Source organism: Protopterus annectens, chromosome 4.part1 (genome assembly GCF_019279795.1).
Source record: "Protopterus annectens isolate FY-2018-M chromosome 4.part1, PAN1.0, whole genome shotgun sequence".
NCBI lineage: Eukaryota > Metazoa > Chordata > Ceratodontiformes > Protopteridae > Protopterus > Protopterus annectens.
Window position 1 is genome coordinate 775,036,296 of NC_056734.1, and position 25,640 is coordinate 775,061,935.

The 25,640-nt window shown below is 41.0% G+C and overlaps 1 protein-coding gene across 1 annotated transcript in view; it reads right to left on the minus strand.

The window, feature by feature from the left end:
• The window catches only part of ARHGEF26 (Rho guanine nucleotide exchange factor 26), a 1,375,009-nt gene that overhangs the window by 945,006 nt on the left and 404,363 nt on the right, over positions 1 to 25,640 (minus strand). The window contains exons 5-6 of the mRNA XM_044070517.1: positions 9,123 to 9,179; positions 29 to 189 (exon numbers count right to left, since the gene is read on the minus strand). Coding sequence (XP_043926452.1) covers positions 29 to 189; positions 9,123 to 9,179 — 218 coding nt within the window. The remainder of the gene's footprint in view (positions 1 to 28; positions 190 to 9,122; positions 9,180 to 25,640) is intronic.

Below are 25,640 nucleotides of genomic sequence, written 5' to 3' on the forward strand. Positions count from 1 at the left end.
TAAGGTCCATTTCTTTTCTGGTACTTACTTTTTGCTGGCTTCATAGACATCAGAAATGTTAGAGAAGAGATGATGTTTTTCTGTTTTTGTCATTGTGTTGCTCAGTTCTTTTGAGTTTTTGAACATCCGAATTAGAATCTCAAGACTTCGCAAGTAGGACTGTTCTGATGAGATCACTTCATAAATTGCCTAAAATGGGAGAAAGAAATATTCAGGATTAACTATAACGTAAACATTTATTATTTTCATAGCAAATGCTGTAAAAGACATACATATTTACCAAATGCTTACAAAGAAAGCCAGTGGAATTCTACGGCACAAATCAAGCAGGTAAATCTATATAGAGCCAGCACTGTGAAAAACACCACCTCATATATTAATGTACACCTCATCTTTAGAGAATTTTACATTTTTTCCACTTTTAGTTGCATTTTTGGTGCCCTCACCACCCTTCACCATCTGTTGTGCCCCAGTGCCTCTCCTCAACCTTAACAGCAAGGCAAAGAGGAGTCATGGGTGTCGTAGTAGGTACCTTCCCAAAAAGTAAAGGAAGCTCATCACCCTTTCACCAGTACAAAGAGATGTACTCTTTGAAGGTTTTGCTGAGGCGTTAAGTTAAATTAAAATTTTGTACTTTTGCTGGCTGTTGTTTTGTGGATTGAAGCTCATCACCCGTTCAATTCTTTATTCCCACAGAGGCTTCTGATACCTGGATATGGACCCACATTTTGAAACTGAGTTCACTGAATGTGCTTCAAATAAACAGCAAGAAAACACATTCTATGTAAATTTGATAAAGCTTATTTTTAAAGATGGGGCAAACCCCCATGTTAGAAACTCTGCCTCCTCAACCTCTGTCTCTTATTTTCAAGAAATCTGATGTCACAACAGATATGTTCCTCATAGCAGCAACCTTATTCACTCAGCATAAATTCAATGAATTGTGAGAACTGACTATTACTTCCCTAGTATATGTGTACCTGTGGGATTCCAAGTTACTAATATTATGAGGAGAATATCTTAATTTATAACAACAACCTTGGATCTAACAACAACAACATGAGGTGTGGTGAACACACTAATATTAACTTTAGAACCAGACTCATTATATATTCTTGAGAAATGCCTATGCTGTACAGGTCAGGGGTCAAAATGCTGAAAATGGTGTAAGTTACAAGAGTGCATTCACCAAGAAAAATAAGATCATCACAATCGATTTTCAATGGTAAACCTGACACTTTGTTTCACTTTTAAGATCCCTGCAACATGTGGAAGCAAAGTTGGAATGCCTGGCACTACACTCTATTGGCAGGAACATTCACTGCGTGCTGATGATGTTTTCATTCCAAAAAATATGGAACTTCCTCAGAACTGCTGAACTACATTAAAAACACCATTTAACAGGTGAGTAAAAAGTCATACGAAAAATGATGTGGCATACAACAATGAAAACATACATAATGTTTTTGGGTCTATATTAGAACATCGAAGTTTCAAAACTTCAAATGTTCTAATATTGAACCCTATTCAGCGAAAGCTGAAAATATCAATGCAACAGAAAACCAAATTTCTTCCTAGGGAAAGAATTTGGTTGTCCATTTCTGTTGATTTGGTATTTTGTGCTGTGGTGGAAAGCTGCAGGTTGGGTTCAAGTAGGTGTGCGACTAAGTGCAGGTTAGGTTAGTTAGGGTTAGGGTGCGGGTTAGGTATGTGCGCGATTGTGTGGACGTGAGGGTTAGGGTGGGTTAGGTGAGTTAGGGCGCGGGGTTAAGTATGTGTGTGATTGTGTGAACATGAGGGTTAAGGCACGTGTCAGGTAAGTGTGCGATTGTGTGGATGTTAGGGTTAGGGCACGGGTGAGGTGATTGTGCGATAGTGACGGACCTTAGAGTTAGGGTTTGGGTTAAGGTAAGTGGATAGTTAGTGGTGTGTGTACAGTTTAGTGTAGGGTTAAGGTGTAAGATTTTAGGTTTATGTGTGTGGATTGCTGTTTGTTTGGTGTGCTTGTGTTGTGTGTTATGTGTTTTGGAACAGTGAATATTTTCCCTAGGAAAAAATTTGTTGTTCTGTATGTTTGATGTTTTCAGCTTTCGCTGAGTAGGGTTCAATATTAGAACATTCGAAGTTTTGAAACTTTGATGTTCTAATACAGACCCAATGTTTTTGATTCCTTTAACACTGGATAGTTAACATTCTGAAGTAGAATTAGTAGATCATACAGGGTAATTCAGAGTTGACAGCAGAACATGGGAATGAGCCTAAATCTGAATTCAAAAAGAAACAATTTAGAATCGTTGTTAGCATATATCGACAACAGATCATTTGGGTTGACATCCAATAGACAGCATGGACTAATTGCAGGGCATGTAGGTTAATACGTGAAGGTTTGATTTTGAAACTTACATTTAGGATGAACTCAGTGCAAAAAAACAGACATGACTGCAAGTCAATGGCAGAGGTTTATGTTGCAAAATGTCTGTCGTACCAGTTTTTATGTTTATAAGATAATTTGTAGATTATTACATTAAATTCTGGAACATGGAATGGCTATTAAAAAGACAACGCCAATGCCTTATTTAAGCATTTTATTCCTTGTGGTAGATCAGGTTCACATGAATGTTAATTTGAACAACATTTTAGAGGTAACAGAATTGAAATGGCACCTTTGTTTAGCAGCAGACAAAATACCTGGATTAAAAATGAAAGTATCAGTTTCAAACGTCATTTAAAGTTTTTGCCACGTTTTTAATTTTTTTTTTAGCAAATGGCTCATGCATTTGTACTGTTTTCATTGCAGTATATCACATTATCTGGTCATGTGAATTTCACAAAGTGCATAACTGTATATACAATAAATACCCAGTTTCCATATTGCAGTTTCCCCACATTGAAATTATTTTGGTTTTAATTTTTTATGTGGCTTTGATGCTAGCAACGATACAAGACTTTGGGTTTTGTTATGCTGATTACACTGTTTTAGGGGCTCACAAAATCAAAGATCATTTCTATGAATAATAATAAACTCCTGTGCTTTTATTTATTTACATACTTTCTTTTAACTTACTTTGAAAAGGTGCCTGTGTGGGAAAAACTACTAGACTGCTAAACAGCTGCTGTTGGTTTTATGCTTTTAATTATTATTTTACAATTTTTGAGCCCCCCCCCCCCACAGATAATGAAAAGGGCAAACTTCATCTTAGTATTTATTAGTAAGTGATTACAAATATAAAAATGTGCTGTGCTTTTTTTTTTTTTTACATTAGCAAAACTCATTTGAAGGTGATCTTAAAAGATTTATAGTTTACATCTGGAAAAGGAACTGCAGTACATTTTGGAGGTACTGAGAAGGAGCATAAGTAATAAGAGTCCAGGATCACTTATAATGAAGCTTGTGCCGACCAAATTATAACTAAGATCAGCACACTGACAAATTTTTTTGCTCCAGATTTTCAGGAATTCTTATAAGGTCTTTGTTCATGAGCCATGGTAACGTCATTGAACAGTTCAGTGCCAGGGATGATTTTACAGTGAGAAATCACTGTTTAGAAGTAGATTGTCAGTGCTGCAACTCATGAGGCAGGATCCTACATCTGGTGTATCAAACATTCAGGCAAAGCAAATTAAACAGTGAAACACACTGCAATTATGACCACTTACTCATTCTTCATTACAAACATACTAAGTGCAATATGACAAAAAAAATAAAACCAGCATTTGCATTTCTTTAAAGTTGTCTAGAGAAGAGAAGACATGCCTTCTTTTTAGGAATGTGGAAATTCAGAACCTCTACATATCAAGCAGTGATGATGGTGATTTGACAACTTTGCCTGTGAGATTATCTAGGTTTACCTTGATGGAAACAAGGGTGCTAGTCGGCCTAACATGCAACAGAAGCTTGTTACACAGGTTTGCGATACATTAGGATGTAAATCGGTTATAAAAAGTGTGCCTTAATTATCCACTGAAGGCTTAGTTATTTTGTGATGAAAGTTTACTTCTTTTATCTGTATTTAAGGTACCATTTGTTCTGCAAAGCAATAGAATGCCACAGAGGGCTGGATCTTTCAAGATGCAGATCTCCACAGAGGAACCTATAAGAGACTGAGTACAGAGATGGGGCTGACAATCTGCCCTGATATCTAAGATGTTTGAGGCTTCTGATCATGAAGTTGTGTTCTGATGAAATGGAAATCCAACTAGTTTCACTTACTCATGTGTTTACTCAAAGAAAGCCATTTAAATGAGTAGACTGCAGAACAGGAAGGGTAAGGAAGTGTTTTCTTATCCCTGAGACTACATGAGCCTGCACTTAGTAGATTTATAGATGTGGGGGTGTAGTGGATGCGAGATGGTAAGAATTGTTTTTGTACGTTCTTGTTTTACCTAACAGTGTAATGATGCTGACAATGTTTTTCAACAGTTATTAGCTTCAAGCAAGTGCCCACTGCAGTGTGGGTTGATACTGTGTGGGAGGCTGCCAGTCACAGAGGCAGAGTATGAATGATTTTTTTTTTTTTTTTTTAAGTGCAGTTGGAAATTTTACTTCCAGATTACTTTTTTTTTTTCTTACTTCCAGTACGGAACAATGAGAACATGGGTGATCGCCAATATCTAGGGTACATTATATTACTACCATGGTACTGGGTAACCAAGTATCATTATATACAGCGGTTGGAATAAGACTAACTACTTCTCATGACTGGGTGTTAAACAGCATTTTTCTCCACAGCTTGAATGTTTACATTAAACAATTTAAATTAGCCTTGGCTAGGCACTTAAAAACATAAGAACAATGCCTGTGCATATAGAAGAATGTTCCTCTTGAGATAAGAGTCAAGTTATCACCACACATATGCAAAATTTTATGATGAGTAGTTTGTCTGAGCACATGGCTGTAAAATAGAGTTGCAGAAAGCCTACTTCAAGCAGCCACTAAAGGTCTACCATGCCTAAAGTATAATTTTAAATGTCCACAGCCACAAATGAAAAACAGTTAACACATCCACACAAGTCACCCTAATACAATATAAAGCAGCACCATACACAAACACTGTAAGACAAAAAAGTAATGCAGACATCAAGAGTATATAAATGGAAATGAATGTACTTAAGGGACACAGGATAATCTGTACATTAAAAGTTCCATACTACTGAACAATTGATGATAGTGGGCTGAATCAGAAAAAGCACAGTTTTCATATGTATAGCCAGAAATAAACAAGAAAACTAACACTTGCTAAACCTCAGCTGTAGGCAGTGAAGAGAAGCAACTGGCAAACAATAACAGGGGATGTTTGCTGGCAATAATACTGGAACATGTGACATTCACAGAAAGAAACAGTGATGGTTAGGAGCAAACAGACCAATGTACTCTTATCAAACAAAAATGCAGGCAGTAAGTTACAGAAAAAAAAATATTTAGTCAGGCAAAAAACGAAATGACCACCAGGAAGTGAAGTAAGGGATCCTAACAGTAGAACTGTGGCTTGCAAACAAACCATCATGGCAACCCAAGTGGTATAGTTGTTTATATGGTAACCATTTGAAAAGTGAGGTACCTCTAGAGTGAGTCCCAAAAAAGTGATTAAATTGCAGAAAAAATGGACTTCTACTAAGTCTGAGATGGCCATTTCTTGGGATATTAACTTTTCTCCTAGGTATGGCAATCACAAAGTTGGTATATATAAGTTTGTGAGATGCGCTCCTTTCTTGGGTTTTCTGCCTTTTTTTTTGGCTTCTTGGCACTTGGCATTTTGAGTGCCACCATTTCAACAGGGAACCAATTCATATTGCTGCAGACTTTCCACACATGCACCATGTGTCCATTACTATCTGCTCTCCTTCTGCAGCTCCATGGTCTCTAAATATGTGCATGCATGTACATGTGTATGATTGTTAGCAAGCTTGTGTTCCCAAACATGGAGTGGAATGATATCAAGGACTTTTTCTTGCAGAAATTCAAGGATATATTAGCATGGTTGAAAAGTTGGCTTTATTTGCAGATGATATTATTTTATACCTGATAAATCCAGAAGAGGACATGTTAGTGCTGTGGAACATTTTGAGACAGTTTCAAGTCTTTTCAGGGCATAAAATTAATGAAGATAAAACAAAGGCTATAGCTGTAAAATATGGACCCACACAAAAGTTGGTTTAGCAGTACCTATACTATGGGAATACTATGAGATTAAATATTTGGGAGTAAAGATTACAAAAAATTGTTATGGCAGCTAAGGAGATATAACAAAAGAGACTAAACAAAAATACAAAAATTAAGAAACTGGAAGCTCTTGTTTATGGATATGGATAGTAAGATATAAGCAGTGAAAATGATTTTAGTCCCTTTAGTTTTATATACGTCCGGCATATTCTACTCAAAGCTGTGGATAATAATCAATGAAAAGTTGAAGGAATTTATCTGAGAGCAAAAGAGGGCAAGTTGATCCTTCCAAAAGAACAAGGTGGTTTAGGATTACCTGATTTGAAGGGATATTGTAGAGCTACACAGTTATGGCTCTTAGATACAACACATGCAGAAAGCTACAATTCAAAGTGGAAAGTGATGATGGTGAAGCTTGGGGAAGAGTTCAAGAAATAAGGAGACAGTAGGATTTTGGATGTACCATCCATAAGGAGAATAACAACAACCATAAAGAATATTATATTCATAAAGTATAATAAAGTATTCTAAGAACTAAGCCAACACAAGAAATAGAGAAGGAGATTTTGCCAATAAGGATGACTGCAATTAGAGGTACTTACTGGAGAAAACTGACAAAGGAATCAAGGTAATGGGAGCAAATCAGCAGAGAAGGAAAGGTAATACAGTGGGATGGGGCCAAGAAAATGTTTGGACTGCAGACTAGAGGCCGCCTTCCCTACCAGAGACTACTTGAGTATAGACAAAGACAAAAGAATAGGGGAATCCTAAGTGAAACACCAGCTCTAGTACTGTTTTTAGTTGAATGAAGATGCTGTTAAAAAAGGATAATTAGTAGGGCATATAAATATTTCACAATAACTACAAGAATCAATCTGAGGAGATTAGAAAAGACCGGGAGGAGAGACTGGAAAAGCAATTTACAAAGGAACAATGGGAGGGGATATGCATGGCTTCCAAGTAAAAGTCCAGAAGGGTTACAGTTTTTCTGGAATTGTTTACATAGGCATTTTTATACCCCAAACAGACTTCTAAGAATTTTTCCTTGGACAGAGAGCAAATGCTAGAAGTGTTAAAGGGAAGAAAGAGACAAATGGGAACATATATTTTGGGACTGTAATGTGACTGTCAGATTTTAAAAATTCCCTACCAAGTACTCTGTCAGAAATATTGCGTGATAAAATGGCTATAACTAAGGAAATTTATCTTTTGCGGTGGGAAACAGGATCTAAATTGCCTAGACATATTAAGGCCTTGTTAAGTTTAATTCTGTTGGCTGCCAAAAAAGCAATTACTAGAAAATGGAAATCGAAGTCTAAACCAACTATATTTGAAGCACTGAATATTGTAAAAGAGATAAAAGAAGTGAAAGCGGAATCATTAGAAAATAAATGGAAATTGTGTTAATGCAGGCAGAAAAATGTTCAAGAGGAGGAGAAGTGAAATTTAAGGAAAAGCCGGAAAGCAATTTATGTAATGGACTGATGAGAGTTATAAAGAAAGAAAACATATGTCACGTATAATGTATGTATACGGACAATGTTAATATGCTTTCTTGTGTTTTATATTAACGTATGTTTGCCTATGTCTTAAGGGTTAATTTAATAAAAGTGTTTAAAAGATGACTCCTCCTTGCCTTACAAGCATTGTTTGCAAAGAAAGGCTCTAGTTTCCCAAAGCCTTGAACAGGATGAAATGAGTAATGGAGAACAATTAAACTATTAGCTTTTCATTCAAACAGGATTGACAAGTCTTACCCTAAACCAAGCTCTTTTAACTAATTCTCACCAGAAAAATCAGCTTTCATCAAAATGCATTAGCGTCTCTACATAAATGTTTTGAGGGAAAAAAAACACTACTAGTCCTCTTATCAGCTTTGAGGGATATTCTTTGAAGAGCGAACAGCAGATCATAGAGTTTTAGAAAATCTAGGCTACGTCATCACTGAATGCAAACGGTGTTCAAATGTATTCAATGCAACAAAGCCAGCCCATAAAAGAAACATAAGAATGTCAACCTATATAACACTTTTAAAGAGCAAAAGCTCTAGAAAAGATTGTTTCATAGAATTGTGTGCATTCTGCCTTTCTTGATACAGAACGTTTTAAATCAGAGCTCTAGTCCAGTCAGAATGGCTTCTGCAGCTGACAAAACTATGCTTCTTCTGCCCAGTGGTCCACAGGGTCCCACACAGCAAGAATGACAGCAACTTTGTCAGATAAGTTTGACAATTTACTTGGCTTGGTAGCCTACATAATAAATCAGTGTGAAGTTGTATAGAAGGCTTACTTACTGGAGCAAGGCATCAGACATTAATAAGGGCTAATAAACATCAAATGTAATTAACAAGTGCCACCTGGTTATACAGCTGGCAAACCACAGAAAGTGCTACTAAACACCGTATATAAAGAGAAAAAAATGAGTTATCAGTGGTATACTGCAGTGGTCCATATGGGTCTGGTAATCTTTATTGCCAATGTAAGGGGCAGTGCAGAACAACAAGGGTACCATCTTACTTAATTTAGATTATACAAAGATACAGAGCAGATCTTCAGCGGTATAACAATTAAGATGGCCTGTGTTAAAGGCATTTCACTGCACACATTTATGACAAAAATTAAAAATAATGATTTAAAAATTATGACTTTTGCTAAGGAGAGAGGTTTTTAATTTAAGAACCAAATATAGCCCACCATATCGTATATTTACCACACAGTTAATATTGCTACTTAGGGGATATTCTATGAGGTTATTTTCTGTATCGTAATAATGTTTAATAGAGAGACATTCATTTCAGCATGAAAATTCAATATGAAAACTGAGATGCATACTTGTCTTAATAAAAATGTTATTTCTCTTCTGTATTGACATTACAAAAGTGTTGCATTCTCACCATGACATCTTCACAAACTTATTTACTTCTCTTAATAAACAGTCACAAACCATTACAGAAAAACCTTACCTCTTGCCTCTTTCTTTCTTCCAAGCTGAGTTTCTGTGACACACCATTCCGTTTTACCTGAAATTAAACATAAGCAAAGTCAAAGTTTAGCTATTTATCTTTAGTGCCAAAAATGTTAAAGGAAATGGATAAGAACTGCCTTTTTTCCCTAATAACATTACAATAATGCCAAACAAGACGTTTCTCACTGTTAAAGACAGTGAGGATCAAGGACTATTAAAGGTCAGTCTTTTGTACATTAACTCAGTAATGTCATTATGCCTTGAACATACCAAAATATTAACAGTTAATTACAGGCAATGTGAAGCATTTATTACTATTTATTTATTTTTGTCCTTTCCCATCTTTAAGTGTCAGAATACTCCTTGCCTCACAGAACTCTCCGTTTCCCTACTGGCCTGGCCATAACCACACTCTCAGGTGGGGACAAGAGCTGGGCTAAGAAGGGCCATCACTTGTGGATGATTCAGATTTTTCTCTTTTTGTTGCATCCAAACCTTTTCTCTCACTCTCATGCCCAATGAGCAATCTGACATTGTTTTAACTCTGTTTTTTTATGGTGAGACTAAGCAACACACACACACACACACACACACACATGCATACTACTTTTAGAAAACAAGATAAAAAAAATACAGAGACAAATGAAATGCATCTAACAAGATTTATCATATTATGACTTATCATACAGGAAAATAAAAAAACAAGTATCATGTACTTATAAACCAGAATGAGTTAGGGTAATATAAAACCTGCTGTAGACAGATATATATAACCTAGCGTAAAAATATTAATGTTCATGTTTATTAATTTACATTCTTTTCTCATAAATTAAAAGCAATATTTCCATTTTTCCAAAATGCAAATAAGTTGCCACTTCTGTTGATAAAATTCACCAGTAAGAAGTATATTATTCCGTACAATATCTGGCAATTTATAAACACTTCAGCGTACATTTTTTATAGCATGACTTATATAGATTATCAACAGACAATACATTCATCGGACAAGTCCTTATTAAAAAAAATAAACACTCAACATACTTTCTTTGTCACAATCATAGAACACCTCTTTATCTACTAAAGGCCATACATTTTATACTAAATACACAAAGTTGTTTGTATCACTGGAGTAAACAAGGTCAGTTTAAATATTTTAGAAGACAAAGCTAAGAGCTGCTTGTTCAGTATGTCTAATAATTTAACTTCTGTTCCATAATCCACATAAATAACCATGAGTAGCTTTTTATTGAGAAATTTTGATTTTTTTCTGATTATACTGCTTTCTGCACTTGATTTAAGCTATTCTATCATTTAATGGCATTTATTTTAACTGTATTTGCTTTAGTATTGCTACACACTCAAGTGTGATAGCTTGCACTGCATTTAAAGTATTTTTGTTACCGTTTTAACTGTTTTTTCTGCAAAAAACAAAACAAAAAAATTCTAAGCTTGTTTCCCACCTTTCCTGTTACTAGAGTAGTCCAGATACAGATTTGCTGTATCCAGGACTGTTTTGCAAGTTTCTGAGTTCCCAGACCTTTCTGTGTTAGAGGGAAGCCTTCCAGCTTATTGGTGGGAGTGGTAAGCACTAGGTAGCCTATCTACCACAAGAGGAGTGGTTTCTGGCTCAAAAATTGTAGTTCAGTGGCTGTTTGGGCAGTTTTTCTATTTGTTTCAGCTTTCTGGTTTAAAAGCCCGTATTTTAGCGGGTTTGCGCTTTTTAAGCTCTGTGGATCCGGTTTTGGCGTCCTGCAGACAAGAACAACAAAAAGGAGAGAGAGAGGCATTAAGTACCTCTGATTTGATTTTTTCTGATTATACTGCTTTCTGCACTTGATTTAAGTTTTTTTTTCATTTAACTGCATTTATTTTAACTGTATTTGCTTTAATATTGCTACACACTCAAGCATGTTAGCTTGCACTGCATTTAAAGTATTTTTTATTACTGTTTTAGCTGTTTTTTTCTGCAACAAACAAACAAAAACAAGTTCTAAGCTTGTTTCCCACTTTTTCTATTACTAGAGTAGTCCAGATACAGATGTACTGTATTTCAGGACTGTTCTGCAAGTTTCTGAGTTCCCCAGACCTTTCTGTGTTAGAGGGAAGCTTTCCAGCTTATCAGTGGGAGTGGTAAGAACTAGATAGCCTATCTACCATAAGAGTAGTGGTTTTTGGCTCAGAAATTGTAGTTTATTGTCCATTCGGGCAGTTTTTCTTTCCCTTTTAACTTTCTGGTTTAAAAGCCCGTGTTTGCATGCCACACAGCACCACTAAGCCAGGGGTAAACTATTACTGGTGCCAGAAAGTCTGCTCTATAATTTTTAGATGTTGCTAGTTCTCTTCTCTCTTGCACTTTAATTAGCTTAGTCACCTAGACTTCATCAGGCTCTTTGTAGCAATTATTGCAGCACACAAGTGCTATCAGCACTAGACTTCCTATAAGGAAACAGATCCAGTACTTAGCAATGATAACCATCCCTCCTGGCATGTCTAAAGGTCAGTTCCCTGTGCTTTCTCCTATTAACCTGGTGAACTTGGGCATTCTGAGGAAGTGTAGCAACTGCCTCATGTACACAGAGAACCCTCTCATCTTACCTCCCAGCACTCAGACTTGTGAGAGATGCACTTGTATCTCCAAACTGGAAGCCATGCACTCTCCAGCCAAGACCAGAATAGCTGGTCAAGAGGAGAAGGTCAACACCTGTCCCACATCACATGGAGCACATAGCCTTGCAGAACACCCACCGTCACAGCTCTCACATAAAAACACAAATCACGCACCCACCTTCGCGGAGGCTCTCAACAGAAATCTACATCAATAGCAAAGACCTCCAAGGCAGAAACACACTCGACCACCACAACACAGCACAAACCTCACCTACACAGTGCGCCCCTCAACCTATACCCCTAAGGCAAAACAACTTGCCCAATACAATAATCATAGGTGACTCAATAGTGAGGCACACTGATGTCCCACTCACTAGGTTGAACAAGGAGAAGGTAACAGTCAGCTGTCTATCAGATGCGACACATAACACATGCACTCAGGTCACTCCACAACAAGCACAAGTATGACTATGGCATTGTCCATGTGGGTGTGAATGACCTGAGATGTACCTCCCTCGACTACATAAAAAGAGACATGGTGGAGCTCTCGGATTATGTGGCCCAAGTAGGTATGACCCTAGCCCTGAGCAGCATCCTACTGTTGCCCAGAATGATACCGCAGTGCAAACAGAAAAAGATTGACTTCAACATCTGGCTAAGTTTCTGGTGTCATTCTAAGGGGATCCAGTATCTGTCTGCTTGGGATGACATGATTGACAGACCTTGATGCTTTGCCAGAGATGGTCTGCATCTGTCATCCCTGGGCTTCCGGGTACTGGCTAAGGCTCTTGCCACTCCTATAGTGCCTTTTTTAGGCAGTGTTCCAAAGAACAAATTACCACTGTAACAGCTATTAATAAATGCAATCTGAGGGTCATGCTGCTCAATGCTAGAAGTCTAAATCTCAAAATGCACTTGCTTGAAGCACTCCTCGAAATGGAAAACATCGACTCATTCCACACCTTTCGGCATCAGAACATGGAATGAAGCTCCAATGATGGTGGTGTCTCCATATGCATAAATGATATGCACACTTCCAGACTAGTAGCCCAGCATAACGCATCTGAGATACTTCAGGTACAACTAACACTGGGTAAGACGGCGATTCTGGTCATAGCCTGCTATAGGTCCCCAACCAAGTCCCAAGACTCTCACTCCACATTCCTAAGCACCTTGGAAACTATTAAGATCCAACCCAACACTCTCATACTAGGTGACTTGAACTACCCTTCCATCAACTGTGAAAACTACTCATGAACCAATACACTGGCCCAACCCATCCTGGAATTCATCAGTTCCAATGCCCTGGACCAACTCATTCTTATCCCCACTACAGAAAGCAACATCCTTGACCTAGTTATTACTAACATGGGCAACCGTTGCTCTACACCAACAGTCAATTCCTCCCTGGTTAGATCTGACCACAAACTAATCACCATGGAAATCCATATCTCACCCACACCCCCTGCAAAGGTAACCACCATGAAAAACTTCTCCAAAGTTGACTTTGGGCTCCTAAAAACAGAGGTGGCTAAATTCACGGCACTCATGCCAATGGAAAATAAATGCATGACTACCAAATCATACACCAAAGCACTGTACGAACATGTGCGTAAAATGAATGGAACTAGCCATACCCAACAGAATCAAGACGCTCTCCTCCAAAAAAAAAAGGAAACTGATCTGGTGGTCCCCTGCCATTAATAAACTCTACAGCAGAAGGAAGAAACTGTTGCAGAAAAAGGTGAAGTCCCAAGACTGGAAAAACTCCCTTATTAGCCTCAACAAAACATGGAGACCTCTCACCAAAATCTCTAAAGCCAGCTATGAGGGCAGAATTGCGGCAGACACTGAAAACAACCACAACGACTTCTACAGTTATATCAAGAATCTCCATGGCAATACCCAGATTTGCTCTGAGTTACTGCACAATGGTACTTCCTATATTGAGCCACCATACTGACCAACAGATTCAGTGCTGACTCTACCCCTCTCTGCCCCCCAAAGGAACAATCACAATACTGGAAGAATGGCAGGCACCAAGCATTACTGCAGCACAGGTTAAAACTGCATTGTCCAAGGCCAAGAATACAGCTTTCATGGGACCCGAGGATATTCCTGGCTGTGGTCTACATGAATTACAAAGTGAACTGGCACCACATCTGTGTGCCCTGTTAATTCACAGTCACCTCAGGCTTTGTCCCTACCGAATGGTGCACTAAAACAGTCACCCTGCTCCATAAAGGGGGAGTGACTACCGACCCTGGAGATTATCACCCCATTAGCCTGATTAGTCTGATATGTAAGGCTATGTAGTGCATCATCATGGACCTAATTAACAAGGATATAGGGAATCTCCAAACTCTAGATCCCACACAATTTGGTTTTGTGAAAGGTAGATCATGCCTTCTCAACCTGGTTGACTTCTTTGAGTCAGTCACCAGAGCTGTGGATGAGGGGTAAGGCAGTTCATACACCCTACCTCGATCTTACCAAGGCCTTTGATACCATTCCTCACTCAGGAATGATTGATAAACTCACCAAACCAGGCACCAACCCCTATATCAGTAGGGGGGTTGCAAACTGCCTCACAGATAGAACGCACAGTGTGAAAGTAGCAGATTCCAAGTCAGACTGCCAACCAGTCACGAGTGGAGTCCCATATGGATCGGTACTGGGTCCTCTCCCATTTGGCATCTACTCCTCAGAACTCCTGACCAACACAGAGGGACTCCGGCTGACCAAGTTCACAGATGACTGCAAGCTGGGAACCGTTATTAACTCCCCATGTGATGCAGATATCCTACAGAAAGGCCTCACTGAGACCAATGACTGGTGTTGAAACCATGGCCTTAAGCTTAATGCCAAAAAAAATGTGTCGTCATCCCCTTTGGGAAAAACTCAGTTCCCATTAATTACCGCATTGATGGGAACCCACTGAACACTGAAGGTGTTATAAGAGATCTGGAGATACAGATTGACAGCAACCTCTCCGACCACCACATTGCCACTGTGGTCAGAAAGTCCTTCTATGTGGCACATCTCATTGCCAAGGGTTTTGCATCCAGGAAGAAAGAGGTCATCATCTCTCTCTACTCTTCCCTCATTAGACCAATCATCGAGTATAATGCCTCATTTGGCACGTATCTCACTAGACACCTGCAACAGCTGGAGAGGCCACAAAAGTACCTCACAAAGAGGATCCTAGGCCTTAAACACATGTCCTACATGGATAGACTCAAAAAACTCCAGCTATTCTCGGTCTCATATCGTCTGCTAAGAGGCAATCTCTGCTTGACTTACAAATCCATATATGACCTAGCTCTGTTACAAATGCTACATCTAAGGAAATCCCAATCCTTCTGCACCATACACTCCAGAGACCTCAACCCCATTACCACAGTTAACAGAACATGCTGGAGGGACAGGTTCATAATCCAGAGACTGCCGATGCTCTGGAATAGACTTCTCATACATATCAATCAGAGAACTTCACTGGCCCTCTTCAAGTGAAATCTTGATGAGTGGATGGGAAATAGAAAATTCACCCCAGCGATCACTCCAGTGGCTCTACTCGATAAGAGACACTGGGAACTAATGTCGGGCGGCACAATACCAGGGCACTTCTATGGGCTAGGCTTGTAAAGGCTCCAGGTCCATTAGCCTAGTACACACTCTGAACCTATGAAATGCATGACAATCTTCTTTTAGTGATATGTTCCACAGTCATCTGCAGCAACTGCAGTATGACTTTAATGCATCCATAACAATCCCCAGGATTCAGTAAACTCTGTGTAGGAATAGCATTATTCCTACATGGAGTGAATGGTGTCTGTGTCCGCATCCCCCTCTCAGCAGCGCACTTTACACATTAATGAAGGCACGCTACTGAGACAGAGACGTGGACAAGGATACTGAATGAGTGCTAGGGGATGTGTTGCAGTGCCCGCAGATCTATAACACACCTCCTGCACGCAGATCTATAACACACCTCCTGCACTGACAAACAAAAGTAAACAGTATCTACGGACACTGAAATAGTGAATGGCAAGTGAAATCAATGCAAAGGGTGTGTGACAGGTACTGTCACACACCCCCTGCATTGTGAAAGTGCCACATGGCACTTACATTAGAAAACAGTGTCCATGGACACTGAAATTATGAATGGCAACTGAATGCAATGCAGTGAGTGTGTGACAGGTACTGTGACACAACCCCTGCATTGTGAAAGTGCTGTATGGCACTTTAAAGAAAAGTGTCCTCGGACACTTCATACAAAATCCCAAAAATAGGGAACAGTTTTTAAATATTGCCCTTACAAACTTAGAAAGTTGATAGAATAGCAGGTCTTGCATTAGCTTGGATTTTCTGAAGAGTATGATGTATGAAACTCAAATGTCCCTCAACATTTTCTAACTGCAGTCTTCAATGATTTGTCACTGATTTGCCAGGGAAACACAATCCTATATACAAATGCATAGCTGAAATTTGCACAGTTCAGTTAGCTTAGTGGTTAGAGTCCTGGCTTGGCATGTAGTAGGTGCACAGTTTGAATACCAAGACAAGCCATTCAGCTTTTACATGGAAAAGCAGATTTATATTATTTTTTATTTTATTTAATGATGTAGTAATTAATATTTGTTAACCAGGGTAGTGTAGCTGGTCCAAATTCCCATTGTCAGTGGAGATATAAGGTGAAAACCCCCATTTAAACACAAGTGTCCCATACAGTATAGTCTCACCCCACGGTAATGTAATGAAAGCACCTAGGGGAGGTCATGTAAATTATACAATGACTGGTCAATGATATTCCAAAACGAGTACGCTGATTGTTCAGCCCAATCAGCGTGCCTGTTGTAAATCCTAGCAAATACCAATGGAAAAAGGTCCAGGTGCCCTGACTTTATTCCATTGTTATATATTGTAGTTTTATTTATTTAATTAATTAATTAATTAATTAATTAATTAATTAATTAATTAATTTTTTTTAACAAAAATAAAAAAAATGTAATCCAGACTCTGGACATAGCAGAGAGACAGGATGGAGAAAATATCAGGAAAATCACATACATATTCAAAACTAAAGACACTTACCTGATTTTCCTTGCATTTCCTCCATTCTGTCTCTCTCTCCTACCCCCAACTGACATTTTTTTTTGTACATAAAAAAGTAGAAAACAAAAATGGAGCAACAGAGACCTTATTTTCTGCACTGCTTCCTTTGCAAAGCACTGATGTACTGGGTATGTATGGGAACGCAAGTCCCATATGCATGTGCAGTACATCAGAAAAAGCCCAAAGAAACTGGAAAAATGTTGAAGGACAGCATGATGCTGTGATCTCTGTGTGCTCTGAAGGGCAACTGTATTTTACTGTGTGTGTATTTGTCATCCTCCCATTGTGTACGTCCCTCACTGGTGGTAGTAGTGAGAATTGAGGCTCCTTTATTACTGAGGCAGTGCAGGGGTTTCACACCGACAGTATTTACTGGTGGATACAGCTGGCATATCACATCATGCACCATCCTTGAGCGCATCTCAGTCTGCCAATGTCATACAGGATTATTTCACAGATTGTCCAGGTCTCCCTGACCATTCCTGAAATATTCTGGCTAGGTCGGTATGTACCTCACACCTACATCTGAATGCTTGACACCTATGGCTAGCATACCTGGTGAGGCCCTGCAGCAGGATAGCAGGTTTATAGGTAGTGGGGAGATGCTAGCTCTGGCTAAGCAGCAGTGCATACATACTGAGCATGCAATGTAAGGGAATGGATACAGTACCAGATATTCATGTGCCATTACTGTGTCCCCAGGGGTCTGGTATGTCACATGCACATTTCCCACACTCTGTGGACAACCATCATATACTGTCCCCCTGGTGTGCGGGAATACACATTTGTCTGGCAGGGTGGTCTACATCTATCAAGCACATGTACCCATTTTGCAAACATCTGTGTACTGCAGATGTCAGACACCTATGAGGAGGTCACCCTAAACCACGTATGCACCGCTCTCTGTTACTGTGTACCCCAGATGTTCCTGGAATGTCCACATGCACCTATAGTAGCACTCTCATATTTGTTGGATGTAGGCTGGATGACATGGTACTGTAACGTTGCCCAGAGGGGATACCCAGCAGTCAATGGCAGTGATGTGTGTGGACACATAACAACAGAGTCCATCATAGTGGTCAGGCCATTTCTGGTAGTCCTGGTACCATCCCAGGTTACTAGGCTATGGGTCCTGAGCAGCCATATGACTAGACCACAAGTTGGCCCATGTGCATGCCAGGCAGCAGGAACACAGATGGTATCCCAAGGGTGTATGTACTGTTTACCATCCATCTGGCCAGGTTACGCCTGCAAAGGTTTAGATAGCTACCCTGCCTGATGTGGACAGGGTGCTCATCATTCCACCGCAGGGTGACTGTGTGTGACACACATGCGAGCTGCCAACAAGTCCAGTCCAGGACAGAGACCAGGTTGAGGGTGTGTGTGTGAACACAGTACAGCATGATTTGCACTTGTGCAGCAGTCCCAGCAATATGGAGTCCATAACTGCCTTGCATGCAACAGTGAGGTCATTCCTGACGAGTATGCATGACACCACGTACAGAGTTGGCCTTATAGCCTATAGGTGTATGGTAGATGTTTGATGGCCTGGTATTCCCTGGTGAGGAACCTCTGTGATGTCCCCAGCTGTTGCATGTGCTGTGTGATGTGAATGATGAATGGAGGATTATGCACATTAATGGTCCTCATTGGGGGGGGGGGGCATCAAACATCAGGATCAGGAGGGCAATGCATGCTGTAATGCCAGTATGTTGACAATACCCACACACATACTGTACTAAAAGATGGCAGGGGTGCGACGTGGGTATTAGCGGTGAATAGTGCTAGCAAAAGTGGATGTGCAAGCTCTGTACATAATGGTGGCCAATGTATGCGGTCCTATGATGTGTTCCCCTGTTCATGTCATTCAGGTGGGATGTACCGCAGATGCAACCTGCCCTTCTCAGACGCTGAGACTGCTGCAATCATCGATACCCTCAGATCCCATCACAGGGTAATGTTGGGAAGGAGCCAGCAAAACCTGCAGGAAAGCACTGCTCTGTGGGCAGAACACTCAACAATGTGGGACACCGGGACACGACCTACAAACAGGTCTGACACCGTGCCACAGACCTGGTACACAATGCATGACAAAGGGCTGCAGCTGTGGCCAGGGACCATGCTGGCACAGGTGGAGGGCCTGCTACTCAAGCACCACTCAAAGCCACTGAGGAGTTCCTCGCAAACCTTGGTGCAGCCACCAGGTCCCAGGAAACCATCACTACATATGTTGTGGAGGTGGGTGGTACCTAGTCAACAGCCGAGAAGGGTGCAGGTAAGGCCCCAGTGGGCATCACGTCAATACTGTAGCATTCATAGTGGCAGCCTTTGCATACCTGTATGCATATGTCAAGTCAAACTGCATTTGCGGGTGGGATGCACACAAGTGCACATCTATTGTGAATGTCAGCAATTTGGGTAGTATTACAGCTTGTAATGTACATGTTCATGATTGCACATATTATCCTGTACCAATGCCACATGTGCGTGTGCTGTCAAAACCTCTCCCCCACAACTACACAGGTCCCTCTGGTGTGGCTCAGGAACAGCAACCTGAAGCCGGTGAGTGTGGAAAGTACAGTTGTGTACACTTACCATAAACGTAGATGTTCGAGTGTATTCACTGCTGCAGTCATCACATTTGGGTTATCTGCTTGCAGTAGTCCTCAGTCGGCCTGATTAACAAAGTCTTGGGTCCTGCATCGGTTACTCTCTCTTCTTTCATGACGTCAGGTCGTCAGGGTTATAAAACATGCAGCCAACACCATTACATCAGTTTTTCTTGCCTCAGATGTCAGGTGCCCCCCTAATGGGAAGCAATTAAATCTATAAATATACAAGGTTATACCTCCAACAAAAAAGCAAATACACCAAAAAGATTTTTAGGCATAGTAATGGAGATTAGAGGTAGAGATATAGCCAAAAGAAGTAAGGGCGTTGGATGGAGGGTAACCAGGACTGCAACAGTGAATACACTCGAACATCTACATTTATGGTAAGTGTACACAACTGTACTATGTTCTTCGTGTTTCACTGTTGCAGTCATCACATTCGGGTAGAGTCCCAAAGCTAAGGATGGGAGGAGGACTTTAGATAGCATTAGGACCAGCTATAAGGCCCTGCAAGACTGCAGTGGCAAAGCCAGGTCTGGATTTAGAGAAAATTGGGAAATGGTAATGCTTGGTGAATGTATGTACAGAACTCTAGGTAGCAGCTTCTAGGCTGTCCCTAGTAGGGACACCTCTGAGAAAAGCAGTAGAGGTAGATGCAGCCCTGGTTGAGTGGGGTCTGATCCCCTGTGGGATAGGTTTTCCATGGTGCTTATAGCAGAAATGAATGCAATGGCCTATCCATTTAGAAATGGTTTGCTTTGAAATAGCTTTCCCCTCTGTCCCTGCAGCAAATGCCACCAGCAATTGTTCAGATTTCCTTTGAGGTTTAGTCCTGCCCAAGTAAAATCTAAGTTGTCTGCGCACATCTAAAGAGTGCAGTATCCGTTCCCCTTTGTTCTGTGGATTAGGAAATAAGGTTGGCAAATGAATGGACTGATTAATGGCCACACTGGATACCACCTTGGGCATGAAAGAGGGATTGGTCCTGAGGGATACCCTGTCTGCATGAAAGATAATGAAAGGCTCCACTGCCATAAGGGCCTGTAATTCAGACATCCTTCTTGCTGAAGTGATTGCTAAAAGGAAAGCTGTTTTCCAAGAAAGGAATTTTAAATCTGCAGTAGCAGATGGCTCAAAAGGAGGAAGAGTGAGTTTCTTCAATATGAAGTTAAGGTCCCATGCCGGAGTTGGAGCTCTCCTGGGTGGTCTTAAATTTTTGGCCCCTCTGAGGAACTGCTTGAGCAGTGAATGAGAGAAGAGGGGAGGTTCTGTGTTATAATGAGCTGAAATGGCTGAGGCATGAATTTTGATGGAGGAGAAAGACAAGTCCTTGTGAAGCATCTCTGTTGAGTATTATAAAATCTGACGTAAATCGGGCACTGCTGTGCTCATCCCTTGAGATTGGTTCCAGGCACAGAATCTTTTCCATTTTTCAGCATATGATTTTCAAGTACTAGGCCTCCTTGCCTCTAAAATGATATCCATCACTGGTTTACTGAGGGATGGTAAAGGAGAGATTAGGTAATTAGCCAGGCTGCTAGATTCAGTGTTTGAAGCTGAGGGTGCAGAATCTGGTTCTCCTATTGCGACAACAGGGTAGGAATCTGAGGCAGGTGCCATGGGGCCAACAGTGACACACTGCGCAAGAGGGGGTACCAGTGTTGGCATGGCCAGTCTGGTGCAATCAAAATCATCCTTGGTTTATCTTGTTTGATCTTTAGTAGTACTTTGGTGGCAGAGGCAGAGGAGGAAAGGCATAAACTGATAGGTTTTTCCAGCTGAAGGACAGAGAATCCACTTGCCAAGCTTGTTTGTGGGGAGTCCTTGTGCAAAATTTGTCCAACTGATAGTTCTGAGGAGAGGTAAGCAGGTCTATATCTGGGCTCCCCCATTTGCTTCTCAACCTGTTGAAAATTGGTTCCAGTTTCCACTCGTGTGGGTCCATGAGTGTATTTAGTTTTCCTGGCAGGAATTGAGCTTGTAGATGCACTTGGTAGCTCAAGGCTGTATTCCACAATGCCATGGCTAGTCTGCAGAGGGAGTATTGCTTGATATGCAGGTGCATTTGACTTGGGTTCTATTTGCCCTGAATGCACTTCCCTGCCAGATGACCCCCCCCCATGCATAGTCTGATGTGTCTGTTGTTAGGGTTTGGGTGGCAAGGGGTAGTGAAAATGGCAGTCCCTTATTTTGGTGGCAGGCTTCTGCAAACCAAAGGAACTCTAGGTGTAGGCAAGGTATGACAGGAATCACTGCTTCTAAATCCTGACAATGTTGACACCACAGGCTTTTTAGATACCATTGTAGATGTTCTTCGTGTTTCACTGTTGCAGTCATTACATATGGGTAATCTGCCGGCAGGTTGCCCTCAGTCGGCCTGATTAACAAAGTCTTGGGTCCTGCGTCGGTTGCTGTCTGTTCTTCCATGACGTCAGGGGTATAAAACATGCAGCCGATGCCATTACATCAGTCTTTCTTGGTGCGCGGTGCCTGAAGCAGAAGCAGTTTGCAAGTGCCAGTCGGCCGACTCCTGAAATTTTCGTTTTCGACTTTCAGAACCAAAGTTTTCAACTAAAAGCTAAGTACCCCATTGGGGAAACTTTTTCTTGCTCCTTACCAATGTCAGTAAAAGTTAATAATTGTATTACTTGTGGGAAGCAAATACCTCATAAGAAGTTTCATTTGTACTTTACTCCTTGCCTAGGCCCTGACCATGATGTACCTTGCTGTCGGTTTTGTGCTTTATTTAATCAGTGCACTATCCATTGTCGGTACATTTTTGCTTCTAAATATTTCGGTATTCAGTTTAATTATTCAGAAATTACATTGGTTAGCCATCCGACTACCAGAATACGGAAAAAACGCAAAGAAAAAGACAGAGACAGGCCGTTGAGGTCCAAAACTGCCAACAATGCTTTTCCTAAGCCAGTCGCCAGTTCGGTGGTACTCAATGAGGCGTTTTCACAGCTCCGGATACCCGCTACTTCTGATTCGCAGGCCTCTACTGAGACCCATTTGGAGTCCAGTATGCCACGAGATGCTTCACCTGTGGATCCCGTGGATGTCTCTACCTTGGAGGGGTCCAGAGCCGCTGTGCAGGCACTGGCTTCTGAGGGTGTAGTCAGGCCTACAGACTAGCATATTAAACAGACTCCACCTTCAATACTAAGGCCAACTCTCGATCTATGTCTAAAAAAAATGACGCCCAGACCACATGTTCAGGCCCCTATGCCTAAAAAACAAATTATCAAAATGTCTGAAGATTTAATTACTCTAATCAGGGGTAGTCAACCCCCCCCCCCTTCTAAGAGGCCTAGGGCTGAACTTGACTATGAATCTTCTGAACAGGACTGTGTTTCTTCTGACTCTTCTAATGACCTGGATTCGTCCATACCTACTTATGAGGATTCTGATGCACAGGACTCCATTCCCTCTGCTTCTCCCCCCTGAGGATTTTTCTTTTGTAGAAACTTTACATACCATAAGGGAGCTTTTCCACTGGAAAAGTCAGGATTTTTCTGAATCCAAAAAGAGGCTTAGGGATTTCCTCCTTCTTTCTCAGCATACGCCTTTGGCTATACCTCCTGTACTAGACATTGTTGATGATGTGCTTTCGGAATCCAGTATGCCCCTGATTTCCTGCCTCCGGCCCCTAGTAAACCAGACAGATACTACAGGGTTCCCGAGTCCCACAAATTCCTTTTCAAAACTCCTGCTGCAGATCCAGAAACCATTTCTCAGGGGCCCAAGGGCATTAAGGCTTCTACTGCTAAAAATCCTACCCCTTCTGATAGAGACTCCAGGGCACTGGATAGATGGGGTAAAAAGGTTTATATTTCTGCAACCTTGGCAATCAGGGCTTTAAACTGTCAATTCCATATACTAATATATCAACTGCATATCATGGGACTATACTTAAACAGAAAATGATGTTGATTTCTGACTATGTGTGGAAATTAAAGATTAACAGGATTTATTGCATTCAGCTGAACAAGTTGGAAAACATACTTTGCAATGTGGTTTTGATTCTTTAGAGGCCTCTTGCAGGGCTGCTGTTACTGGGTCTGTGCTTAGAAGGAATGCTTGGCTTAAGGAGCAATCTCTGCCTGATCATGTTAAAGCAAAATTGTTGGATGCTCCTTTAAATCAGGACCGCCTGTTTGGCAATAAGGCAGTTCTAAAAAAGATAGAAGATGAAGCTAAATCTATGCAAACTGTAAAAGATTTCTTACAAGTGCAACCTCCTAGATTTAGTAGACACTGACCTACTAAGAATTACTGGTCCTTTCCAGGTCCTTCCAGATCCACTCAAGCCAAACCCAGACACACCAAAAGCACCAGGTTTCAGTCCCAAGGGACTTTCAGAACTAAGCAATGGGGTGCTTCCACTTCCAAATCTGGGAATAACAAGACACCACCCTATGGTAAACAGTTTCAATGACTTTCCTTTAAAATTACCAAGCACTTACCTCTCAGCCACCCCTTTGTGGGGAAAACTGTCTCTTCATGCAAAAATCTGGCAACTTATAACCCAGGACAAATGGGTTTTAAATATAGTGTCCCAGGGATACAGATTTCATTTCCACACGTTGCCAACTCCAAACGGGTGGCCAGACCTGCTCCCAAATCAGTGGGCAGAGGCTCAGAAACAAGTACTTTCCCTCTTAAACATGGGGGCTATTCAACTAGTACCAGAAGAGGAAAAGGGACAAGGTTTTTATTCCAGACTTTTCCTGGTACCCAGAAAAGACAAATCATGGCGCCCAATTCTGGACCCGTCTACTCTAAACACCTTTCTGGACATTCCAAAATTCAAGATGCTGACTCTTCACCAGTTACTGCTTATGCTAGGCAAGGATGCCTGGTTGGCAACTCTAGATTTAAAAGAGGCTTACCTGCATATCCCAAATCAGGGAATCTTGCAGAACATACCTACGCTTCAAAGCAGGCTACTTGCATTATCGGTTTTCTGCACTGCCCTTTGGCTTGTCTACTGCACCCAGGGTATTCACAAAGTGCCTGGCTCCAGTAATTGCATTTTGCAGGCAAAGAAATATTCAAATATGTCCATACCTGGACGATTGTCTAATTCAGGCAGAAAACCAGGCCACTCTTCTAAATCATCTGGCATTTGTAAAAATGGTTCTAACTTGTCTAGGGTACACCATAAACGAAAAGAAATCACAACTGGTAGCCTCTCAAAAAATTACATTCCTGGGTGCAAGCTTGAATACAACTGCCCAGATGGCTTTCCTTACGACAGAAAAGCAAATTCATTTGGTGACTTACTTCAAACAGGTGGCCACAAAAACCCTGCTATCTGCAAGACAAATACTGCAAGCCTTGGGGTTCATGGTCTCCTGCATTCTTCTAATTCCATATGCAAGACTGCATATGAGGAAACTTCAGTGGTACTTAAAAGGTTTATGGAGTCAACATTGTCACAGCCTGGAAACAATGATTCCTATCATACACCTTGCCTGCACCTAGAGTTGATATGGTGGGCAGAGGCCTACCACCAAAACCAGGGACTGTCATTCACATCACCCCCTGCTCATCTGGCAGGGAAGTGCATTCAGGGCAAATGGAGCCCAAATCAAATGCACCTTCATATCAATCAAAAATAAATGCTAGCTGTACAGAATGCTCTGACAGCCTTCAAAGACTACCTTCATCCAGGACAACTAATGGTAAAGGTGGACAACACCATGGTTATGTGGTACATAAACAAGCAGGGGGGTACACATTCCTACCCCCTCTGCAGACTAGCCATGGCATTGAGCTACCAAGTACAACTACAAGTTCAATTCCTGCCAGGAAAGCTGAATATTCTGGCAGATGAACTAAGCAGAAATCTCATGGAACCACACAAATGGAAACTGGAACCACAGATTTTCAACATGTTGACACGCAAATGGGGGATCCCAGACATAGATCTTTTTGCCTCATCCCAGAACTACCAGTTGGACAAATTTTGCACAAGAACACCTCACAAAAAAAGCCTGGAAAGTGGATGCTCTGTCCTTCAGCTGGAAAAACCTATCAGTCTATGCCTTTCCCCCTCTGCCTTTGCTCTCCAAAGTTCTACTAAAAGTCAAACAGGACAAACCAAAAATGATTTTGATTGCTCCAGACTGGCCAAGCCAACACTGGTACCCACTCCTGCGCAGTGTGTCACAAAT